General features: G+C 38.3%; 1 protein-coding gene and 1 long non-coding RNA gene across 2 annotated transcripts; one reads left to right on the forward strand and one right to left on the reverse strand.

Moving 5' to 3' along the window:
* Window positions 1-1983: 1983 nt before the first annotated feature.
* LOC309497493 lies at window positions 1984-5276 on the forward strand. The gene is made up of 2 exons (XR_014205568.1): window positions 1984-2619; window positions 2656-5276. It is a non-coding gene; the product is annotated as an uncharacterized lncRNA (long non-coding RNA).
* Window positions 5277-5337: 61 nt separating this feature from the next.
* LOC309497350 (tripartite motif-containing protein 16-like protein) lies at window positions 5338-14557 on the reverse strand. Its single transcript, XM_082167581.1, has 6 exons — window positions 13892-14557; window positions 12475-12555; window positions 12154-12387; window positions 10709-10868; window positions 10510-10557; window positions 5338-6192 (listed from the first exon to the last, which is right to left on the reverse strand). The coding sequence occupies exons 1-6, from the start codon at window positions 14459-14461 to the stop codon at window positions 5636-5638; spliced, it is 1650 nt and encodes a 549-aa protein (XP_082023707.1). The 5' UTR covers window positions 14462-14557; the 3' UTR covers window positions 5338-5635.
* Between the last annotated feature and the right edge of the window lie 9910 nt (window positions 14558-24467).

Below are 24467 nucleotides of genomic sequence, written 5' to 3' on the forward strand. Positions count from 1 at the left end.
GTATTACCTGGTGACCTCTAGTCATTTGTAATAATTGCGGAGGTTGTCTGTGATCTTAATCCCGTGCGGATCGGCCTTATCTGTAATTTGTAAAGTAAAAATTCCCCCGCAAATGACCTACCATATTTCGCCGAACACAGAGGTTCTGTGATAATATTAGTCCTGTGCGAATCGGCATCTCTGTGATTTGGCGGGGTCGTATATCATTTTTTTTCAAGGTTTTTGTTTCCTGTGCGCCTTTTATCCATCTTTCGTGAAGAATGGAGGCTGCGTTGGAGTGTTTTGATAGTATTTTGGGTGCTGGGTCATATCGCTATACACCATACAACTATACAATTTGCAGAAAGAGAAAGCTGAAAACCATCCAAGAACATTCCAAGATGGCAGCAGTGTGTTTGTCTTGTTTGATCTGCAGTCTTCTCCCGTACGTTTAAATGTTGCGTGTTTTATTTCAAGAAGGCGTTTTAAAATCGGGCTCTATCTTGCATTGAGTCTGGATTAAAGTCAGACCTGTTTTAACGGACTTTTAGTTATCTACAACCTGTTTTGCGTTGGGTGAAGCGTGCTTGCCTGTTGCACTACCCCGGGTCGCCATCCATCACTATGTTTTCGCTTTGGAAAGCGTTTGCGTTAACAACGGCGATCGGAAAGTCACAGCTGTTCCTTGAAGAACCCCCCGGATACTAAACTAACTGGAGCTTACAGATCATCGTGGCGGTGGGGATACTTGCAGGTAAGGTCGGTGATATTTTCTCGCCTTGTCTGAACTCTCCAGCTGTTGTTCTCCCGTAAACGAGGCCTATTTCTTCCATACTATCGCTCTGCTGTCTGCTCTTCCGTCGGGGTCGTGGAGCTGTCTGTGCGAGCTTGTCTCGGAGCTTGTCTGTGCGATTTTCACTTCAACGCTGGCATGGGCGTAGGTTTAGGGGGGGACGCTAGGTACTAGTCCCAATCAATATTTTGAGATGACAAATTTGTCCCCACCAATATTTAGCAAGCTCCTTTGAACTGCTATTTGGATCTTTGCGCTGCTATTTGGATCGATTCCAACGGCCAAAACAACGACAGTACAAGAAACGCCGTAATTTGATTGGCGGCGGTGTATCTGACAGGCTACACGCGCGGGCCGGGACTACTTTTGTGCTTGCACTGGCAGCGAGCGGGTGGTGTGTGTGTGTGTGTGTGTGCGCGCGCGCGTCGACGACGCCGACGGTAAGTTACCAGGGCTGTCTCTCTGCCATATACAAAGGCCAGAGTAAAACATTTTAATATTCCGTTTTTTGCCACTTTTTGTACTTTGTAGATAGATCAGCTATGCCACCCAAGAAGAAGAAAGGGGACATACGAAGCTTTTTCATAAAGCAGAGTGTAAGTAGGCAAAATAACTAGCCACACAAATAAACTAGCAGTAGTAGTGACTGACCAGGCTTTCAAATGCAGATTCTACTGTGGAAAATAGTATTGATTGGTGATAGTATGTGTTACCATGTTGTTACAGTTAAACCTAGCAGCAGCAATCTTTCAACTAAGGTTAAGAGTATTGATTAGGCTGTGCAGCACTGATAGACTCATAGAAGTCACGCTATCATGATAGAATGCTGCGTTAGCAAGTCACTGAATGTTAATTAGCTGACCTTAACTTAGAATCTTGCAGTCAACATAAACAGTGGATCTGAGACATTTTTCGTTTCTACATTCTATTTATGTAATGTATTTGTGAGTGAGTGTAGCCTAAGAATTTAATATTTAAGAATAGAATATATCAATAGAATTTGATATAGAATAGTAGATACAATTTTAGTATTAATGGAATACTGTAATCATGGATAATAATAATAGATAATAATAATGGATTTGTTGTGTTGAATGCATACTATGATACGTGTGTATTTTATTCATTTGTTCATTATTTAATTACGTATAGAAAACTCATTCCAGGGGGAGGGGGATGTCCCCACCAAAGCTGAGGCCAAACCTACGCCCTTGAACGCTGGTATCATGAAGGTGCTGCTTTTCTGTGCGGTAATCTCCATGCTGGGACTATGGGACATACCAAGGAAGACGGAAGACAAAGCGATTCATTTGTCGCGTCTCCACATGCATCTCCCATCAAAACGTACGGATACTATCTTCATATTTCGGGCTGTTAGTAATTTCGTGTTAATGGATACAGGGACAAAGAACTCACTCATCTTTATTCTCATTGCTAAGAACCCTCTTTTCTTGTCGAACTCTCTATTGGACTCTCGAAATGAACATTGTAGCCCTCCATCAAAAAATCTAAGGCAGCGATATCTGATAATGTTGTTGCTCTTATTGGCCGGTATTAATCCAAATCCTGGTCCAGTTGGAATTGTTTCAACTCCTTTGGATTTCTCAAATAGATCAGGCCTTGGCAAGGTACACTTAAATGTTCGTAGCCTGCTGCCAAAATTAGACCAAGTACAAATATGGGCCAAGACGACCAAAGCAGATATTTTGGTTATCTCTGAGACCTGGCTTAAAAAATCTATCTCAAGCCACGGCATTGCATTAGAAGGGTATAATGTGTTTCGAGCTGATCGTAAAAGTAAGGGGGGTGGGGTTGCAATGTATATTAAATCAAATTTTCATGCAACTGTTCTTAAATCAGTTTCTCTCCCTAAAAAGTTTGAGTTTCTGGCTATCGACCTGGAATATGGAAAGGATTGTCATTTATGTATAGTTGGCTGCTATAGACCACCTGCAGCTATCAGTGATGCTCTCACCTCACTGTCAGCTGTTTTAATTGACCTGCTTTCTAAAGATCTTGTATTATTGGGTGATTTGAATTGGAATTGGTTGACATCAAACTCAGATCAGTTCAAAGCATATTGTGACTCTATGAATCTTACTCAACTTATTGAATCACCTACACGACCTAATCATAAGAACCCAAGCAAGTCCACTCTAATAGATATTATACTAACAAATAAACCCCATAAATACACCTATACAGGTTTTTTTTCCTGATGATGTCAGTGATCATTGTACTGTAGTTGCTATAAGGAATTGTAAAATTCCTAAAGTAAAACCTAGAATTATTACAAAAAGGAGCTTTAAATTGTTTGATACTCAAGGGTTTCTGCATGAGTTGTTTGCATCTGACTGGGATAGATTGTTTTTAATACCTGATGTGACCACTGCATGGCAGTATTTTCACACTTTATTTTTGAAGATTGTGAATAGGCATGCACCTGTTAGGATATTCAGAGTAAAAGGCCATGATAATCCATGGTTCTCAAATTAATTATCTGAACTCCTTCATGAAAGAAACTTGGCTTGGGCCACAGCGAGGAAATCGGATACAGAAAGAGATTGGGTAGCATTTAGAATATTGAGAAACAATGTACAGCTCTTATACGCAGATCAAAATCTGAATATTATCTAAATGAAACCTCACAAAATCTAAATAATCCTATTCAATTTTGGAAAACCATGATATCACTTTCTCCCTCCACGTTATCTAATGATTTTCCTGATCAAATTTTAGTAAAAGATAGTTTTATTACTAACAGGACTGATATGGTAAATAGCTTTAATAAGCATTTCATTTCTTCAGGTTCTATTTTTAACAAAATTTCAGTGAGTGATATACCAAATCCATCTCCTCTTCTGAGAGAAGATAGCCCTACTTTTAGCTTTTCTCCAATCTTAAGAAGTGAAGTTTTAAAGGCCTTAAAAAACCTGGACATTAAGAAGTCTGCAGGGCCTGATGAAGTTGAGCCATATTTTTTGAAAGTAGCTGCTGAGATCATTGCTGGCCCACTAGCTTATATTTTCAATTTATCATTAGAACAGAATGTTGTCCCTGATGTCTGGAAATCTGCTCTGGTTGTACCCCTGTTGAAAGGTGGTGATCCAACCAATTTAAATAATTACAGACCGATTTCTAAGCTATCAGTTATAGCCAAAATTTTAGAATCTATTGTCAGCGAACAGCTAAAGGAATTTTTGGTTAGTAACAGCATTTTGTCTAGGTTTCAGTCCGGTTTCAGAAAGAATCATAGTACGGTAACTGCCACTATGAAAGTTATAAATGACATTACCTGCGCCCTAGATAATGGAAGATCATGTGTTGCAGTGTTTATTGATTTGACTAAAGCTTTTGATATTGTCACTCATGGTATTCTTCTATCGCGTCTACACAGTATTGGTCTTTCTGAAACCGCATTAGGTTGGATTAGGAACTACTTAAAGAATAGGTGCCAAAGGGTGCAAATCAAGGGGTCTCTTTCTGATAGGCTCAGTATTGAATCTGGTGTGCCACAGGGGTCCATTTTGGGTCCCCTGTTATTTACACTATATATTAACAATCTTGGTGATAACCTATCAGATGCAAGTATTCATTTATATGCAGATGACACCATCATTTATTGTTTTGCATCCTCCATTGATAGTTGCATTTCAAAGTTGCAGGAAGCATTTGTAATAGTTCAGCGCAACCTCCTTTCTTTAAAACTAGTTCTGAATGATAAGAAAACAAAATGCATGGTCTTTTTTTAGGAAACATAAGTGTGAATCTTTTCCACCACCTCTTTACACTCTGCAGGGTAAATCTGTAGAACTGGTCTCCTCCTACATATACCTAGGCTTTGTGTTGGAGGAGGACTTATCATTCAAGTTACATGTTAAACAATTGCTATTAAGTGAAGGTTACAGCTGGGGTTTTATTTTCGGAATAGTACCTGTTTTTCACAGTCAGCCAATAGAAAGTTGGTGGAAGCTACCTTCTTACCTGTCTTAGATTATGGAGATGTTTTTTATAGAAATACCACTAAGGCTCTTTTACAATCATTAGACAATGTTTATAACTCTGCTCTAAGATTTATAACTCGTACAAATTATTAAACTCATACTTGGAATGAGATTCAAAGATCATTGAAACTTACTGTATTTATTTCAATCAATAAGTTTAAGTTATATCTCAATCAAACATTCCAAACTGTCTGCACCTGTTCTTAACTTTCAATTTTGTTTTATTGTTGTGTGTGTGAGTGTGTATGTGTGTGGTTGTGAGTGTGTGTGTGTGTGTGTGTGTGTGTGTGTGTGTGTGTGTGTGTGTGTGTGTGTGTGTGTGTGTGTGTGTGTGTGTGTGTGTGTGTGTGTGTGTGTGTTGTTTTATGTACTTAATTTTACTTAGTCTGTTTTTATTATGTTTACTGTGTGCTCCTACCTTGGCCAGGGCTCACTTGTAAATGAGTATCTCAATGTGATTTTCTTCCCTGGTTAAATAAAGGTATAATAAAAAATTAAAATCAGAAGAGCGAAAACAAAAAGAATGATTAGATGGAGATGGATGACATGTATAGCAGCATGTGGTAAAGAACATTCTTCTGTTTATAATATTTCATACAGTTAGACCCATAATAACAAGACATTTCCAAGCAATAGCCTATTTACATCATATCCGGGAGATAAGTCAGTAAATTTGAGTAAAATCACAGGCTTCGCTTATCCCGTGCGATAACACAAAATTCAGATGTGGGGGGGTCATTTCTAAATCACACAAGGTCCCCAGATAATACTAATCCAGTGCGAATAGGGCTTAAGGCGAACTGCACAGTTTGCCGAAAAGATAGTTGTCCCTTATTTTGCCCTGAAGGTGGCAACCCTATCAACACAGTTTCACTGATGATGCAAAATCATCCCAAAACCCAGGATCAATCCAAAACCCAGGATATAGTGTATGAGTGAATGTGGTCTGGACTGTGTGTATTAGGCTCAGTGTGTCAGAGACGCTGTAGAAGGCCAGAATTCCTGCACTGTGATCCACATACACTCCTATTCTCCACACTCCTATTCTACTGATGATGGGCTTTACAGGGAGTTCAGTCTTTATGTTATTGTGTATGAATGAGTATCTGGAGGGAGTGCAGAACAAACTCCAGGACTGATCATTACGTCCAAACACACACTCATCACTGTCCCCCTTCCTGCTGATGCTCTTATATGACACTGATATACACACATATTCTCCACTCCACTCAATCTCCCAGTAGCAGCGTCCACACACTCTCTCTCTACACAACACCTGAGGCACATCATTAAATCTGCCTGGATGATCAGGATACGACTGAAGCTTTGGGTAAGTGTTAGTAATCACTCTGTTCCTCTCAGACAGGCAGAGGCGTTTATTCACTGTGTTCAGATCCAGAGTGAACTGATGGGAATCTAATGGAGAGAAAACACATCAGAATCAGGAATTATGAATCATCTGTCTGATATTCTGTGCAAACCATCATTATCATCATCCATCAAGACATGTTTTGGATCAAATAAATGCAGCCTTGGTGAGCAGAAGAGACTTCTTTCACAAACATCAAAAACCTTTGTTACGTACGCTATACGGAGGAATGCTTGTTGTATATGTGTATGTGTGTGGTTAGGCTGTTTTGTGTGTTTCAGGTTTCATTGGAGCCACACCCTGTCATTTTTCACCAGGGAAGATGATGCCCAAGTTCACTCTGCCAGTCTCCTCATGTCACCCTGTTTAAACACCCGCATCTCCTCTGTGTCGCCAGCTGTTTGCTCACTCTGCTGTTTGCTCGATTGCTGCTGCTTGTTGCTCTGTTTTGTGATTATCACTAGCCGCGTTTCCATTACCCTTCAAACTGCGCAAATTGAAATTGCAAATTAAAGATACGGCCAATGGAAACACGTCAATTTTGCAAAAACTCCCATTTGTCGCAATTTTTTTTTTACACTTGCATGAGGTGGTTTTTCAGGCAATTCGAAAAAGAAATATTTAGCAAAACTGCAATGGAAACAGTTTTTGCGCATTTACAGTCACCTGACGTAAATTACGCGATATGTTTGGACAGAATACGAGACAGAGTTCTTTATTAATTTCATAAAAGACAAACGAATTACAGGAATAATGGATTCTAAACCTCAAAGAAATGCCACAATCAAGACCTCGAAGCAGATATGAGGGAGAAACACCCAGAAACACCTCATATGTGCCGCTCACGAGTGTCAGGGTCTTTCCTTACCATTAATGCTTGGATAACACACGTCTCCTTCGATTAATAATAATGGCCAGTTCAGTGGCTGGGATATACATAAACCTACTAACATCCGTCGCCATGATTTTTGGAATGACTTATCAGAAGAGGAAAAAATGACGTTTTAGTCGCATAACATTGGTTAATGAAAACGCCGCCATTTCGCAATATTTTTTTGTCTAAATTTTAAAAAAATTTACTAAATTTTTGCGCAAATCTGTAATAGAAACGCGCCTATTGTTATTAGAGTCTTGTATACTGTATGTTCGATATTTGACTGAAACCTTCTTTGTTAGGATTGTGGTTGTAAAGTGTATAGTTGCATTTGCACTGTTCTGTCTTCTCAAGTTGCCATGTTGCGTGTGAGGCTGGGAAGGAGGGAGCAGGCAAGTCAGTCACATGACATACATTGTGCACCCAGGACGTCCTGTTGTTTTAAACACAGTAGATTTAGGAGAGAGTGCCACCCCCTGTATGTTTTGTTAATCTGATTAGTCAGCATAGTTTAGTGAGGGCGTTTTAATGCTGAAGACTTTTCTTTTCTACATTTTCTTTTGATAGTTAATTTAGTTGGTACAACTTAGTTGCGTTTTGTTTTATTTATTTATTTCCTTCCCACCTTGTTAGTGTATCGTTATTTGTTCCTTTGTAAATATTGATTTCTTTTCACCTTTGGCACTGTACACATTGGAAAAGAAAAAAATGTTTGAGTGTTTGAGCTTTGCCAGTATCCTTATTGCCATACCCTCATTTTGAGACACACAGACGCTTCTGACAACCTTACTGACCCCAAACTTTTGATTGATGATGTGTATTATATATTTTTATTTATAATACATTGTGGCGAGCAGGACGAGGCCGAGGGCCGTGAGAGTGGTGTGATGAGCTTATCGTATCTCACTGAGGAGCTTCGGAAGGAAGGATAAAATGAGGAGCGACGACAGTAGCTATGTTTCCATCAACTTGTCAATCGAATTATCTGAAGTTCGGTAAAAAAAAATCATGCGAATAAAGCTCGTGAAAGTGTGTTTCCATCAAACGGCTTTAAAGCGAATAAAAACCTGTGCGTAATGACGTCACATGCTGTTTTGCGATCAAATTGGTATATTGAATTGATTTGAGACATTTTAAGGTGTTTCCATTCATTTTCGCATTGAATCGCACAACATTCAAGCAAACATTTGTGAACAAAGTTTTGCTAGACAAAATGGATCGCGCCATCTACCAACAAATGTTCAATATTGCACAAGTTGTAATAGTGCAGAGTCCTGCACGGGTCAATTTTTGGAGACCCGTGCCCGCGATAAATCGCACACAAGCTAAAATCATTCCATTTAAAGTGCTTTATTTTTTATCTCGCACCTCTCTCAACATCACAATAGCCTCATGAATGGGCTAATGAGCGCAAAAGTGCGCTTTGTTTTGGGCCATTCAAGTAGCCTAGGCTACCTCCAGTTCACGCGCGGGCGCCTCTCCGTGTCCTGATTATTGCCTGCTATATTTAGCTCTTATTTATTAAATCCAAGGAAAATGGTTGATTAAACATTGGTTAAAATTAAGATACAATTAATACAAAACGAAATTCACTTTAAAGAAAGTCTTTCTACAAAAACAAACTTAATAAAGTGGTCAAAATCATGTCTGCCCACTCCATTTGTCTCCCGATATTCGGGATCATCTTATCTTATTCATGCTTTTTTCACTTCATAATCAACATGCAATTTTAAACAAATATATATATATATATATATATATATATATATATATAGTTTTATTTAAACATGAATATGAAACTAAATCGTTTTTTAATGACTGGGCTACAACACATAGGCTTATTAGCCTGCCCTACAATCATTGAATATTATTTTGCTTGATTGACGGGTTTTTATTTAAAAGAAAGAGCGTAGCCTACACAATACTTAGGCCTACTAAAATATAATTAATATTATTTTATTGCATTTGTATTAGTTGTTTGAAGAGTAAAAAAAAAAAAAATTCGGTCGATCTTAACGCAAGTTTACAACTGGCCAGTCGGTCGGACTAAAGGGGGAAAAAAATGTATTGGGTCGGTCCTAAATTGACAGGATCGGTCGGGTAACGGCAAACAAGAATATTTTTAAGGATGCCCAAAACACATATTTGCGAGTGTGTAATGGCAATTTAGACATACAAATATTGCACATATTTTTCATCCGCTACCCGCCCGCAAGGAGTTCATTATCCGCCCGCATCCCCGCCTGTGAATTTTAGGAATGTCACAATCCACCCGTTTTAGCCACTTTTATGCGGGTACCCAACCCATTGCAGGACTCTAGGTGCTTATGTGACAGCTGATAGCGACATTATTTGACTACTATGGCATTTCTTAGATTTTTGCTATAATAGCCGTTTTATTTTTCTGTTAAATTAAATTCAAAAAGTATCTCGTCTCCTCGTTTGTCCACTTTGTTGACACCGGCCATGTGTGCAAACCAGACAGTATATAATGGGTACAAACTGGGCAGAAATTAACTAAAACTTCTTCTTTTGTTGCGGGTTGTACCCATAAAATGACCTAAAACTTAATCGCAATCCATTATTTATTCGGCAAATAACGTTTCCATCAGCGTTTATCGCATAAACCGTACATCGATCAAGATAAAATCCGATGAGACCGACCGTATTTCATTTTAGTCGATATTCAAGAAATTCAATCGAATTTTACTGTTTCCATAAGGCATTTTTCATTCGATATCACATAATTCGGATAAAAACGTGTTGATGGAAACATAGCTAGTAAAGGGCGAGAGAGGACCAGGCCTGGACTTTTATGTTATCTTTTGTTTATATGTGGCGGCAGTTGTCAGTGAGGGGCTACCGCCTTTACTTTCATTGTTGATTTATTTTTAGGATAAAGGATCATTTGATTTATTTCAAGGATAAAAAAAGCCATGTGAATAGAAATGATATTTATATGAGTGTTAATAAACATTTTAGAAATTTGGCACTGAAATCTTAATGATGTAGATTATCTCACATTGCAGCCAATCAGCAAACAAGAAGCATTTATATTAATCTTTCCAATGGTAAACAAGAACAAGAAAAAAAAAACATATCAAAGTTTCTGAATGCTAAACGCAGAAGTTGTTTTCACAGGAAGTTTGGCAGCTACGCTACAGAAAGCTGAAAGTAACACTGAAGTAAATAGTCTTTGCTATGGAAGTGAGACACCATCTATTCTGGCCATCATGTCATCATCATCATCATTATCATTATGTCCCATAAACCCCTCTTAGGAGGTCGTTGGGGCACCACAGACATTCTATTGACTATTATAATCTGGCCACATTGGTGTAAACTGGCAGGTCGCACACTGTCTACACTGGACGCCAAATCACCGACAGTAAAAGCACACAGTCTCCATTATAATCAATGACACTGGACGTGCGGATGCTCAGAGGTTTTCTGCTTGTTTTCTTAGTGACATTTGTAGGCTTTGACTTACATTGTAGAAAGTCGTTCCTGGTTCTGGGAACAATGTTGGTGAAAGTGACTGTGGAAATCAACAGACATGAAGAGTGTGATTATCATGTCAAGAGAAAATGATCCCTGTATCCGTTCCTAAGACATTTCTAATATGATCTTCTACATGATTATGAGATGATGGAGGATAATTTCTGAGAGCGGAAGCTCCTGGACTTTACCTCTGTCAGAGATCTTCTTCAGCTCCTCTTTGCAGAAATCCTCCAGTTTGTCTTTCAGCTGACGGACAGATTCTCTCACGCCATCAAAAGAGGAGAGAGAACTGAAGGGATTGTCATTTACGTTTGTAGATTCAGGAGGAACTGAGAGAGACTGGAAACTCTACAGAAAACAGAAATAAAATATCTCATCACCTCCACACTTCATCAATAACCTGCACTACTGTCAGATTTGTGCGGCTCTTGTTGATCTTTAGTAACTCTCCTCAATCCAGCACTTTCACAGCATCAGCTTCATTCTTCTAATATTCATTATATCATGTTACAGCTATAACTTGTTGCTTTTGACACTTACACTATATGTGACCCTGGACCACAAAACCAGTCTTATGTGTAATGTTTTAAAAATTGAGATTTATACATACTCTGAAAGCTGAATACATAATCTTTCCATTTGTTCTGTATATGGTTTGTTAGGATAGGACAATATTTGGGCGAGATACAACTATTTGAAAATCTGGAATCTGAGGGTACAGAAAAATCGAAACATTGAGAAAATCGCCTTTAAAGTTGTTCATTTGTTCATCCACTCACAAAAATCAATGTTTTATATATTTAAGGTGGGAAATTTACAAACTATCTTCATGGAACATGATCTTTACTTAATATCCTAATGATTTTTGGCATAAAAGTAAAATCTATAATTTTGACCCATACAATGTTTTGTTGGCTATTGCCACAAATATATCCGTGCAACATAAGACTGGTTTTGTGATCCAGGGTCACATATGTGAACGTTTTAGGAAAACTCTTGGATGATCAAACATCTGGCAATAACATAAATGTAACAGATCAAGTGCATCAATGCCGTCACATGGCAGAGTTGAGTAGATTGAACATTATTTATAACTTTTGAGCAGTTAGTGGCTCTGAAATTCACAAGGACACGATCCAAAGGTCAGGTTTTGTGGTTTTAAATACGCTGAAGCATTGCTAATATACAGCCTCAGTTCCTGCTTGAGGACTTCACTGTCAAGTTAATTTCATGTGTTAAAGGCAAACAATTATGAAAATACTGTCAATTGTGTCAAGTTTGAAGATCATCTGATGCAACTTTGGTGAACATTACTAAACTTGCTACCATCACTAGTCCACTGATTTCACCATGATGTCAGAAAAAAAGTTCAAATGTGTGTGAACTCTTGGTGTCTGGAAGCTGAATATATCTTTCAGAAAAAAAAGAGTTTTTCTAAGAGATTTCCAGAGCTGAACTGTAAGTGCATCTCTTTCAAAAGAAGAAGATCAGATGAGTCTGTCTGATGATTATATAACAACCGAACACACAGATCAACACTTCAGTCAACGGCTCATTCTGCTCTCATGAAATGTTTCTCTGTGAGTCTCTTGCTCAAGTCCACTATGACCCTGTTCTTCTAGATCTCTGTTACCTGTAGGAAATGGATGTGATCCTGTGTCTGTGAAAGCTGCTCCAGTTCAGCGTCTCTCCTCCTCAGATCATTGATCTCCTGCTCCAGTCGCTCCAGTCGTCCTTCAGCTCGACTCACTGCAGTCTTTTCCTGATCTCTGATCCACTGTGTCACCTCAGAGCGGCTTCTCTCAATGGAGCGGATGAGCTCAGTGAAGATCCTCTCACTGTCCTCCACTGCTGTCTGTGCAGAGCGCTGTTAGGACACACATCACAATCACACAGTGAGCTTCAGTGAGTCCTGACAGACACTTCTCAAACTTCTCTTCTTCTCCAGACTCACCTTATGTGACACCACAGCCTCTCTCAGCTGCTGAAGATCTTTCTCTCTCTGCTGGATCCTCTGCTGGAACGACCACTGGTGCTAAAGGACAAACCAATGACAGGAGAAACATCACAGAAATCAAGTAAACAGATATCAATCCAGTATCAGTGAAGTGGTGAGATTGTGGTGTTAAAGATCTTGCATGATAAAATTATAGGTTCATTCATAAGTGCCAGTATTATTTCATCATTGCCTAGTTTTATAGGGATAGTTTACTCAGAAATGTAAATTCTTTCATTGTTTACTGATCCTCATGTCTTTCCAAACTTCTCTTGCAGAACACAAGAGAAGATATTCTAAAGAATGTCGCTGTTTCTAAAGCCCAAATTAAATATGATGACACGTCAATAACATCAAACCTCACTAGCTCACTAGAGGGGGGACGGTATTGGAAAGGTCCACAAACCGTGGACCACAAACCACTTTAATGTCCTTTTTGATGATTGAAACTTTTGGAACCTATTGACTTTCAATATACGGACAGATGAAACATTCCTTACCTTATTTTGTGTTCCTTAGAAAAAATAAAGTCATACCAGTAAATGATGACTGTTAATTTTTTGGGTGAACTACTGGTTTAAGTTGAGTAGATTTGATCAGGAAAAACATTTATAAAGGAGATTTAAAGGCTGTTAAATATTTGTATGTTCTGTATCACTGTGTTGTGTTTGTTTCCTTTTTCTGTTTAGAAGATCAATGAGCCTTTAAATCTCCTTTATAAATGCTTTACAAGGCATAACTAGTCCTCACATTAGATGAGCTCACAAAAATAGTTAACTGACCACTACTAAATGCTTTATAACTACCTGAATCTACAACATTTACTTACACTTTCTAAGTGATCTTATGAATTAATGACAACACCTAAATAACTGGTTTGTAAATAATGCAATACTTCATTTAAAAATGAAAAATTTATCATTAATAAATTATGAAAATACAATTATTAAACACATTATAGATATGCTTATAAATCAAGAATAAAGCATTTATAGCCGTATTTATAAACTGCTTATTTATAGCCGTATTTATAAATGCTTATTTACTAATGCTTAACTAATGATTAATAGCGTGCAGTTATTATAAAGTGTTACCGAAAAACTGAAGCTACAGTTAGTGTAGTTACAGTAGTGTTTGCAGCGTCTCCGCAGCTGATTCTCGTAGTTTACGGTAAGTCGTGTTACATTTCCGACACACACTCTAAGCAGTAGACCAATCACAACAGACTGGGACTGGCTGACCAATCAGAGAAGACTGCGATTTTCAGTAGGCGAGTTTTAAAGAAAAAGTAGACATTAAATTATGAAAACGTATTCTAGTAGATCCCATAAACAACATTATGAACCTGTAAATGAGCGTCTCTTTAAGTTCATACCTGTTTCTCTGTCCTCTGTGCTGCCGCTGGTACAGTGTCGTGGTTTGTATGTTCATCCATACACAGCACACACATACACTTCTGATCAGTGCGGCAGAAACCCTCGAGGAGCTTGTCGTGTTTCTGGCAGATCATCTCCCGCAGGCGTCCAGTGGTATCAGTCAGATTGTGTCTCTTTCCTTTAAAGAAACTCTCATGTTGTTCAAGGTGATTCTGACAGTAAGAGTTCAGACACACCAGACAGGACTTGACGGCTCTGTGTTTTATTCCAGTACAGACGTCACACTGCACATCTCCAGCTCCAGTGTAACAGTCAGCAGCAAGTTTAGTCTTCTTCAGTTTCTCCACCATTTCAGCCAGAATGGTGTTTTTAGCTAAAGCAGGTCTTGGCCTGAAGGTCTGTCTGCACTGAGGACAGCTGTAGACTCTCTTCTCATCTTCCTGATCCCAGCAGTCTGTAATACAGATCTTACAGTAACTGTGTCCACAGGGAATGGCCACTGGATCCTTCAGGAGATCCAGACACACTGAACACATGAACTCATCCTGAGTAATTCTGGCTTCGGCCATTTTACTGCATGAATACAGAGACACAAACACACAACAGCTCAACTACACTTCAGTTTCAGTTTCCCTGAACGCATGTGATTCCTGTTTCCTGGTTCTGTGTTTTAGTGACGTGTGCAAATTTCTGAAAGTCTGGAAAGTCACAGATCATAAAACGTCCACTAGATGTCAGTCTCAGACACACACTCAAAGAATATAACTTACAGAGAATCAGGACAACACCATTAATAACTGCAGTAAATAAATAATATTTCTCCTCATTCCTGGTCCTGAAGAGCCTCATTGCTGCTAAATGTTTAGTTTTCATGTGGGTTCCCATAGACATTGTGTTTAATCAATCTCATAAACACACTCAAAGAATATAAGTTACAGAGAAGCCAAGCAACACCCTTAAAAGTTCAGAAATTCTGTATCCTAAATACTACACTAGTACTGCAGGACTGAAAACTGTGTCCAGTTCCTTAAAGTCACCATGAAATCAAAATTGCCAAATCTTGTTTTTATTTGAAGTTCTCTGATGACGTGTTTACTGGTGTGAGGGTGGGGCTATCTGTCACTCACATGAGATCCACCAATAGCAAACCACAACCATCCAATAAATTCCCCATGGACAACATTAAGTCCCGCCCTACATTTGTTCTTGTTCCAGAGGCCGTTTCACTCAGATATACATCACAATAGCGACGTATCGTAACGTATCATATTGACTTTAATATATCATGAATGTTTTCACTTTGAGTATCATGAAATATTTAGTCTTTTCAGAAATGCGCATTGCAATCCTGTGTTTGTGAAAATAAGTCAGGAGTTAAGTTTGTACATCATGCCAGGGTTGAGATATATAGAAAGCGTGTGACGCCATGTCCCCACTGTATAACGGTGAATGACTCACACAAAATGTGTCCTAATAGACACAATGTGTGATAAGATTCCAACGACAAGCAATTAGTCTGAAACTAATATCAATAATTGATTATGAATTAGATTAAAGGAGAAGTTTACCTTAAAATGAAAATTAGCCCATGATTTACTCACCCTCAAGCCATCCTAGGTGTAAATGACTTTCTTCTTTCAGACGAATACAATCAGAGTTATGTTAAGTCAAGACAAGTCACCTTTATTTATATAGCGCTTTTAACAAAATGGATTGTTTTAAAGCAGCTTTACAGTGATAATAGGAAACTAGATGCGAAAGTTCGTCGAGACAAACTTTAAGCGGGCTTGGAAAAGTTTGGACGAGAAGTTTAAAGTACTGTAGTTTGAAGTATTACATTATTACTTGATTTTGTCTTTCTCGATCCTTTTATAACAATTAAAAATATTTTGTTGCCGTCACATGAAAAACGATCAAATTATCAAATTATTTTTCTGGGTGGTTGCTAGGTGGTTGCCATAGTGTTCTGGGTGGTTGTTATGAGATAGATAGATTAGAAATATTAGATAGAATGGAAAATGAGTCTCGATGGATTAGAAATAGTACATAGAATGGCAGCTAAGGAAGTCTGATGAGCCTCTCCAACTGTTAGAATTTGAATTTAGTTTGGAGAGAGAGAGAGAGAGAGAGAGAGAGAGAAAGAAAGAGAAATAAAGTTTTAAAAGCTTGAAGTTTAAAGTTGTTTAGATAGATAGATAGATAGATAGATTAGAAATATTCGATAGAATGGCAGCTGATGGAGTCTAATGGGTCTCTCCAACTGTCAAATTTTTTATTTAGTTTAGAGTTAGAATGAAAGAAAGAAAGAAAGAAAGAAAGTTTTAAAAACTTGAAGTTTAAAGTAGTTTATAGATAGATAGATAAAGTAAGAATGAAAGAAAGATAGTTTGTTAGTACTAAAGTTTGAAGAAGTTTTAAAAGTTTGAAGGTTTTCAGTTTAGAAATATTAGATAGAATGGAAAATGAGGCAATGAATTAGAAATAGTACATAGAATGGCAGCTGATGGAGTTTATGAGCCTCTCCAACTGTCAAAATTTGAATTTAGTTTGGAGTTAGAATGAAAGAAAGAAAGATTATTTAGTTAGAAAGACAGAGAGAAAGAAAGAAAAGACATACTCCATACATTTTTTGTGTGAAAGAAAAGACATACTGACATTTCCAAGCCAACTGCAGCCTTTAACATCTCTGGTAAAACACTGCCACTGCAAGTCTTCTGAAAAACGAACTGTTTGATGCATTGCTAGACACAATTGCCCTGCTCCCTCCAAAATGGACAAAACTGCATATTTGACAAGGGTAAAAAAAAAAAAAATCCCCTACAACAATCAACAATTATCTATTACAACTGTCACTATTGAAGTAAAATGTTTTCAACACCATGTGCTCCTCACCTCAGTCACTCAGTCAGTCAGACTTGGAATTATGTCGTGGGAAAGAGCATATGATGTAAGTAAGGTATTCATTTATAATCCTTTTGTTTTTCATGTTAAAAAAACGTCTTAATTTTCAAATGCGTAAAAAGCTAAACTAATTCATTAACTGTTCTTGATTTGTGATACACAAAAACATTTACTGTAAAAAGACACAATAGAGTTGATGAAATCAGTGTCAAAATAAATCTTTGCAATGCTGATGAAAAACCGATGTAGCATCTGAAAATAGCATTGTTTAATGAAGCTCACAGCGGAATCAGTAATGACTAAAAAGACTATAAATTGGACTTGTCACAAGATAGCCCTGTTTTCAACATTCCTGATGCTTTCAAATCTTTGAATTTTCTTTTGTAATCAGGGAAGCCAATGATCCAGATACAGACTGTACTACTACAGTTCTTGTGAACTAAAATCGGTTGTATTATGTTAACAGGGTACTATTTACCAATACATTACAGTAAGTTAGTTACATTTTTTGTCATAGAGGTGTGTTAGAGAGATTCAGCCAGACTAATTTTTTTGTCACAAATTTCAAAATAAAGAACTCATTTATTAAAAGGTGAGATAACAGAGGGAGAAAAGAGGAGGGAATGTCAACAATTAGGTGGCAGCAAGGGTGCTGCCTACCTCTTTGATTAGCGGCTGTTGCAAATTTACTAATGCGCAGCACAACTGTACTAGCAAATTGGCCAAGCTCCTTTGCTGGTAGGGGATTATTTTAAGTATTTTGAAGTCCTTCAACCGTCCATTGGCCCTCTCCACATGAATACGGTTTCTTGCCACTTCCCTTGTAGCCCTGACCTCACTCTCGGAGAACTTTCCATTATTCAAAAATGGTGGTATGTTAACACTGACACCTTCTGGAACAATGTCAGAAATCAGGAACCCCTTGTCAGCCAGGACCATATCTCCTGGTACAAGCTGCTCCAGCTAGCTGGAGTCCTTTGTAATGGCCTTGTCTGACACAGACCCAGGGAACAGCTGACTGCAGAATGTGATAACTCCATTGGGGGCGACACCAATCAATACTTTGAAGGAGTACATTCCACGGTATGCAGAGTACACCATTTTTGCCACATCCATGTCCTTAGGAGCTGCCAATTTAATGTCGGTGCAGTCAATAACTATCCGGCAGTTTCTGGCAGAGGGCAGGAATGACTCGGGCATGCTATTTAGTTTTTTTTGCCGACTGGGCACATTCGCCATAATTTTCTTGAATAATAATGTGTGTAACACATGAATGAGTGTTCTTACAACATTTGACACAGTTGCAGTACTGCAAGAAAAAAGTTTGGCTAGGTGCAGATGGGGATAATTTTGATGCACCTTCATCAGGGCCATAAAAACCTGGCACTCCAAGGTCATCCCCTCTACCTTCCAGCCAACCGCCGGACCAGCCCCACCACCCTTCTGAACATGGCCATGTCAGGTAGGCCAGTCTCCATTTTCATCTCAGCATCACTTTGGCCTCCTGGAGTATACAGGGTATGCATCCTGCTACTGTGTGGGACCTGGTACTGGGAGAGCCCTGGCACAACCTCTGGCACATCCTCTGCCACCTCTTCTAGCATCTCTGCTGCTGCCACCTCTTCTGCCATTTCCGCTGCTGCCACCTCTACTGCCATCTGGTTGCTGGGGCCACTTCCAGATGCATCTTTTGACCACTGAAATAGGGATGGGCCCTTTCCTTGCCATGAGGGAAATGGCAGCTACACAACCTCAAGTCCTTGTCCGGCTCTCTGTCAGCTCGTCTGCAAAACCAAATGATAAGAAATTATCACCAGTAAGTATTAGCAGTGCTATGGAATTAATGTGTGTGTGTGTGTGTGTGTGTGTGTGTGTGTGTGTGTGTCACTGTTTATTTTTTCTCTTTTGATTTAGGCAGATCAATGAAGGCATGGTCCATGATCCGCACTGACTTTTGACACGAGAGATAACCAAAGGAAATGTTCCCTTCATGGTCTGTACAGAATTAATGTTTCTTAAATGAAGCCCTATGCGGCTCTTTACTTAAGTTATCATTGCTAGTGAGTGGTGTTAGTCCTATGGTGCGCGTGTGTATTCCTTCTCCCTTTAGGCCCTTGCCAGGACTGTGAAGTCCTGACCCTCACCGTGACCTTTGAGATTGTCCCATCAGGTGGTGTGCCTGGAGATAACGTTGTGCAGTGTATTCCAGCCTTCCTTCTCTTCTTTAATGATATGTCAGTGTGGCAATTAGAGGTATCACAGCAGCTCTTAAATTTCTAGATTATTACTGATTCCAAAAAGGTAACGACTACGCCACCCAGAACTAACTCTGGGAAAAGCCCAAGGGGCACAGGTTCAAGTTCTCAGAAAATGACCAAGAGGCATGGGTACCTTGTATAAAACTTATACATCTTTATTAAACAAAAATAATTAGAATTTGGCTCGTTCAATGAATCACACGTAACAGCAAGAAGATTTCACCCAGCAAGCAACACCAACTGCTGCAAAACAAACAAAAAAAGAGAAACAAAAACAAACACCACAACCAAAAAAGCTGGGGCTTACCACTAGGGCGGCAGGCTTGACACCGGGCTTCCAGAATGCCCGTAGTAGCAATAATGATAATAATCACACACGTGCCCCAAACCACTCACACCCTCCAAAGGATTCACGGCAACTCCACGCCTCTCTGGTGAACAGTGAGACAACCACACGGGAAGGGTCAGCCTGCCCTCTCCAGGCCCCAGCTCCAGTACAAGAAAAAAAGAAAAGGTTACAGCAAAAAAGAAAGGTCAACAAACAACAAAATACAAAACACAAAAACAACAATAATCAAAAAAAATAATCAAGTACAGCAAACCAAACATCAATTTGGCAAAACAAAATCAATAAGAGCAACACTGACCAATTGCAAACAAGCCCTACTGTTTGCAACAAATCAAGGAAAACAACCAAAACCAGAAAAGAAAAATAACATTACTGATTGCAACAAAACAAAATAACAAGACAGATTATTAAATACCAAGTCGGCGTTACCAAATATAAAGCAAAATAAATGAAGCCAAAACAAGACACCATAATTACAAAACAAATGAATATAAGAAAACACAATAAAGGAAAAACAAGCGTTACTGAATGCAATGCAAACTTAACGGATGCAAAACATGCATTAAACGAAAGCAAAACAAATGTTAAAGACAGAAGTAAATAAAAGAAAAGAAAAATGAGAACACACAAAAAATAGAAAACAAAATAATTAAACAAAATTAATAAATACAACCTAAATCATTAAACAAAACAGAATTAGAGCAAAACAGCAGTGTTGAAGGTGCAAGCCATGCTGGAATCAAGTTGTTGCAGGATGCAAACTGGAAGCCAAACAGGCCCACTCACAGAATGGTTTCAACTCCTAAAACGCATAAAATAATTATAACCCCATTTACCTTTATGAGGGCCAAAGGGAAATAGAAGGTTATACATACCAAATCGTGCAAAACACATCATCTATCCGGCAACCACCACTCTATTTGATCACATGCAGACGGTGGAATTCACCCACAAAGGCATCACATGCAGTTCGCACATACAGCGGAGCGCCACGGCAAAGCAACGGTTGTTGATCATCTATGGGTGCAACAGGCACTCAACCGAACGCCAGCCCAACCGAAATTACTGTTAGCAAACAACAAACATGTAAAAAGGACTTTTAGCATCTACCACACGGAAAACCACGGAGAAAACACCCATACATACCCCTTGTGCAGCGCAACGAGACGCCGGAAATGAGATCGGCAGGTATGACGCAATACCCGTTTTACCGTACCGCTTGCCTTATATACACGCTCCCTCGCAAATGTTACCCGAGGGGAGGGGGGAGGGGGCGTGGTCAAAAAGGACCACAGCAATAATTTGCGTTTCACCACATCAGCATACATTTTACAGGATAAGACACGTTTTTTGTAGTTGTTTCAATTAATGTCCCACTTTGTGACTCAATCTATAGCGATTGCACTTAGTATATTTTTCTATGTTATAAATACTACTTATTGACTTAGCAAATAAAGTCAGCTTGTGTTCTGTAAGATTATGCGACTAAATGTATTTTAAATACAAACATTATTTTTTCATTCGGAAAGAAATACAGCATAAAGTACAGTAAACCTCATTTATTTGAAATGGTACAAAAATCCAGGGTACTGCAAGCAGGACACACAGGAACATATGGAGCTGAGGATAGAAGAACATAACATAACATAAGCTCATGTGATGAACATTAAATCTCAAGCTACATGTTACATTTTTGGTGTGTAAACGTTCTTGTGAGGTCTGGATGGTGTAAGTAATTCATTAACAAAATATATGCACAAGGCACCACGCCACATCCCTCATATTGCACAGCAAAAACTCCAGTGTTAAACGAACTCTCCTGGGAGTTTATATGGCTCCAGACTCAAGAGTGTTAAAGTGTTAAAATATGAGTGTTAAATTAACACTCAAGAGTGTTAAAGTTAATGAGCTAATTAAGTGATTCATTGAGTGATGATTGACCATTATTGAAGACACCTGATGTTAACAAGCAGAATCACCAAAGGAGAAAAAAAATAAAAAATAAGCCACCATTATGGTGATCAGTGTTTGCTTTAGTTGGGCTCTTGACCCTTTAATCATTAACTTTAGATTTTGTTTGGCTGTTGTATCTCAGTTATAACTCTCAGATGAACAAAGAGAAAAGGTGATCAAGTTATGTTTTGACATAATCATAAATTGACCTGAATCACAAATCTCATTTCGAGAGTTATGACTACCTTGTTGATTACAGCAGCACTGTAATTCTATATCAAACAATTTTCAGCATTTTCAATATAATCCTAAATATTCCTCAAAAGTTGTTCTGATCAAAAGACTTTGAAAATGTATTTATTGAGACACACTGACATCAATAATCAGCCTGTGAATCTCAACAATGGTGACAATAATAAAGCATGTTGCAGTGCCATCTGGGTGCCACCAATCAAAATTTATGGTTAAGAAAATTCTTAAGATAAATTCTAAGAATGTTCCTTAGTGCAATTCTTGAAAAATTCTTAGGCGCTCAGATATTTTCTTTAAAAAAAAACATCTTAATTTTGATTTCCTTATGAAAATGACAGTCTTTCTTGTTACTTGATTTAAAATATCATACAAATAAGCATTTAAAGGGGGAATGAGGTACAATAGGATGTTATCCATGCTCAAATAAGGATATGAATCCTGTTTGAACCAATGTAAATGGTTAGTAATAATAATAATAATAATCATAAATAATAATTGTGAAACAAGTTCTTTCTATCAGTTCTTTATCGTTAAAGCATGTTTTAGTAGATTGTGCTAGTTTTAACCTGTGAGAAACTTTTTAACAAAGTTAAACCTAATATTTTTTTAGAGTTTTTATAGTAAAAAAATGTTTTACCATGAATATAGTTCCTTAAAATATAAGAAATAATGAATACAACAAACAATGATGATTGTGGATTATTTCAGATTATTTGTTTTTCTGCCACATTAAGATCCGCTCTGGATCTTTAAAACCTTTTTCCTTTCAGAACCAGAGCCATGCAAAGAGGACCTACAGACACAGGAACAAATGGCTGTCCTCGCCACTCATCCAGTATGGTGATGGGCAAAGAGCCTCCTGTGCCCTTGCCCTTCCCTCTTCCAGCAGAGTAAGTGGAGCACTTTTAAATATTTGCTTATGTGGGTCCCAGACAAATACACTCATGCCAATATTTAAAAGACAGTGTAATTATTTATTACATATGTAATCCTTCCTCAAATGCAGCCTCTTCTCCGCTTGGGTGAGGGCCGGCTATAAAAAAAGGCTTGTTTGTTCCAGGAATCCCAAGAGTAACATATTGTTTAAATGTAAGTACTTATTTTTATTTTTATTCCTTATTTAGAAAAAAAAGAAGAGTTTTTTAAGCAAATATATTATAAAAAAAAATTTCTCACCATGAATATATCCACAAAGAAATGGCGTTTAAAACATACAAACTAACAATGATGATTGTGATTTATTTCAGTTTTTCTGCCCCATTAAGCGCCGCTCTGGACACTCTGTTTTGAGATGAGAGTAAATGGAGAAGCACAAAAACATAGCAAGAAACCATAGCATTAAATTATAACAGGAACATTTATTTGAACAACTAAAATATATGTACAATTGAACTTCCAAAACATGGTATAACAAAAAAAGGGCAAATAAACCAAAAGAAATTAAGGAATAGTTTACTCAAAAATTCTGCAAGTATTTACTCATCTTTAAATTGGTACAAAGTTACAAACCTATATTTCTTTCTTTCTTTTGCTGAAACAGAAAATAATATATTTTAAGGAATGCTTGTACCCAGACAGTTGTTGGTCCACATTGACTTCCATAGTATAGAAAAAAAAAATACTATGGAAGTCAACAAGGACCACATAATGTCAGGTTACAAGCATTCCTTAAAATATCTTATTTTGTGTTCCAGCAAAAGAAAGAAAGATCTATAGGTTTGTACCAATTTAAGGATGAGTAAATACTTGCAGAATTTTCATTCACTTTTTGCTGAACTTCACCACTTTAAAATGTAAGTGGTCAATAATTACAGTCATGGGCAGCTCGCCGAGCAGCTCTTTGCTCCCACCCACGTACAAGTTGGATGGCAGTCTACACTCTCCGTAATCGGAGTCGAGGAGGATGAACATGTCCATCTCCTCTGACAGTCCGATTACCTCCACCTCAACTGTCTTCACTGCTCTCTCTGAGACCTGCAAAGTGAAATGTGGAATCTTTACATTTATGTAAGTTGCATTGCAGTCTATAGGGGACAGGTTTATGATCAATTTGTATGCGCCCTTTTAGGTATCCTAACAACAATGTACCTTGACTGTGGTATATGTGGTAGAGTTCATCTTTGACCTTCCATTGGGCCAGACATTTGGCTTCAGGTGTGTGGCCTCAATGTAGTCCCCCATCCTCATATCCACGAGGGCTTCATACCGCCACAGCGACACCTCAACAAGTTTCCCGCCAGTCATCAAATGGAGGTCAAGGATGGGGACTTCGCCTTCCTTGACTGCTGTCATGCGGACCACTTGTAACAACAAAGAGGGAGAGAGAGAGAGATTTTTCGCTTCTAAGGTGAGTAAATGATGAAAGAATTTTCATATTTTGGTGAACTGTCTTTTTTAAAAGAAAGCGAGGCTTAATAGGCAAAGATGCACATCTAATAGATGTTTACACAGGACAAAAAAAAACCAGTGAAGCTTACAGTAATCAGCCCTGTGGAATCACATCCTGTTCACACATGATCTCTAAGTGGTGATTTGCCAATAATTTACCAGTATAATTTACCAGTATAAGACTGTATGTGTTAAACATGTTGCCTTAGATAACATTATAATATTTAAATAAAGAACTCAACTCTTATTTCATTCTTAAGTATGACATTTTTACTCACCCTCTCCACATAGCCACCAAGGGTTACATATCCTTTGGTGAAGATGTCACTGTCATCCCCACTTTTTAATGTTGAACATGGGCAAAGAGCCTCCTCTGCCCTTGCGTCCTCCGACAGAGGAATTGGTGCAGTTTTGAACACATTTGACGTCGAACCCAAGAAAATGCACTCATGGCCGAACTTGAGCGAGAGCGAG

This window comes from Leuciscus leuciscus, assembly GCF_965113295.1.
Source record: "Leuciscus leuciscus genome assembly, chromosome: 4".
In the NCBI taxonomy this organism is placed as follows: Eukaryota; Metazoa; Chordata; class Actinopteri; order Cypriniformes; family Leuciscidae; genus Leuciscus; species Leuciscus leuciscus.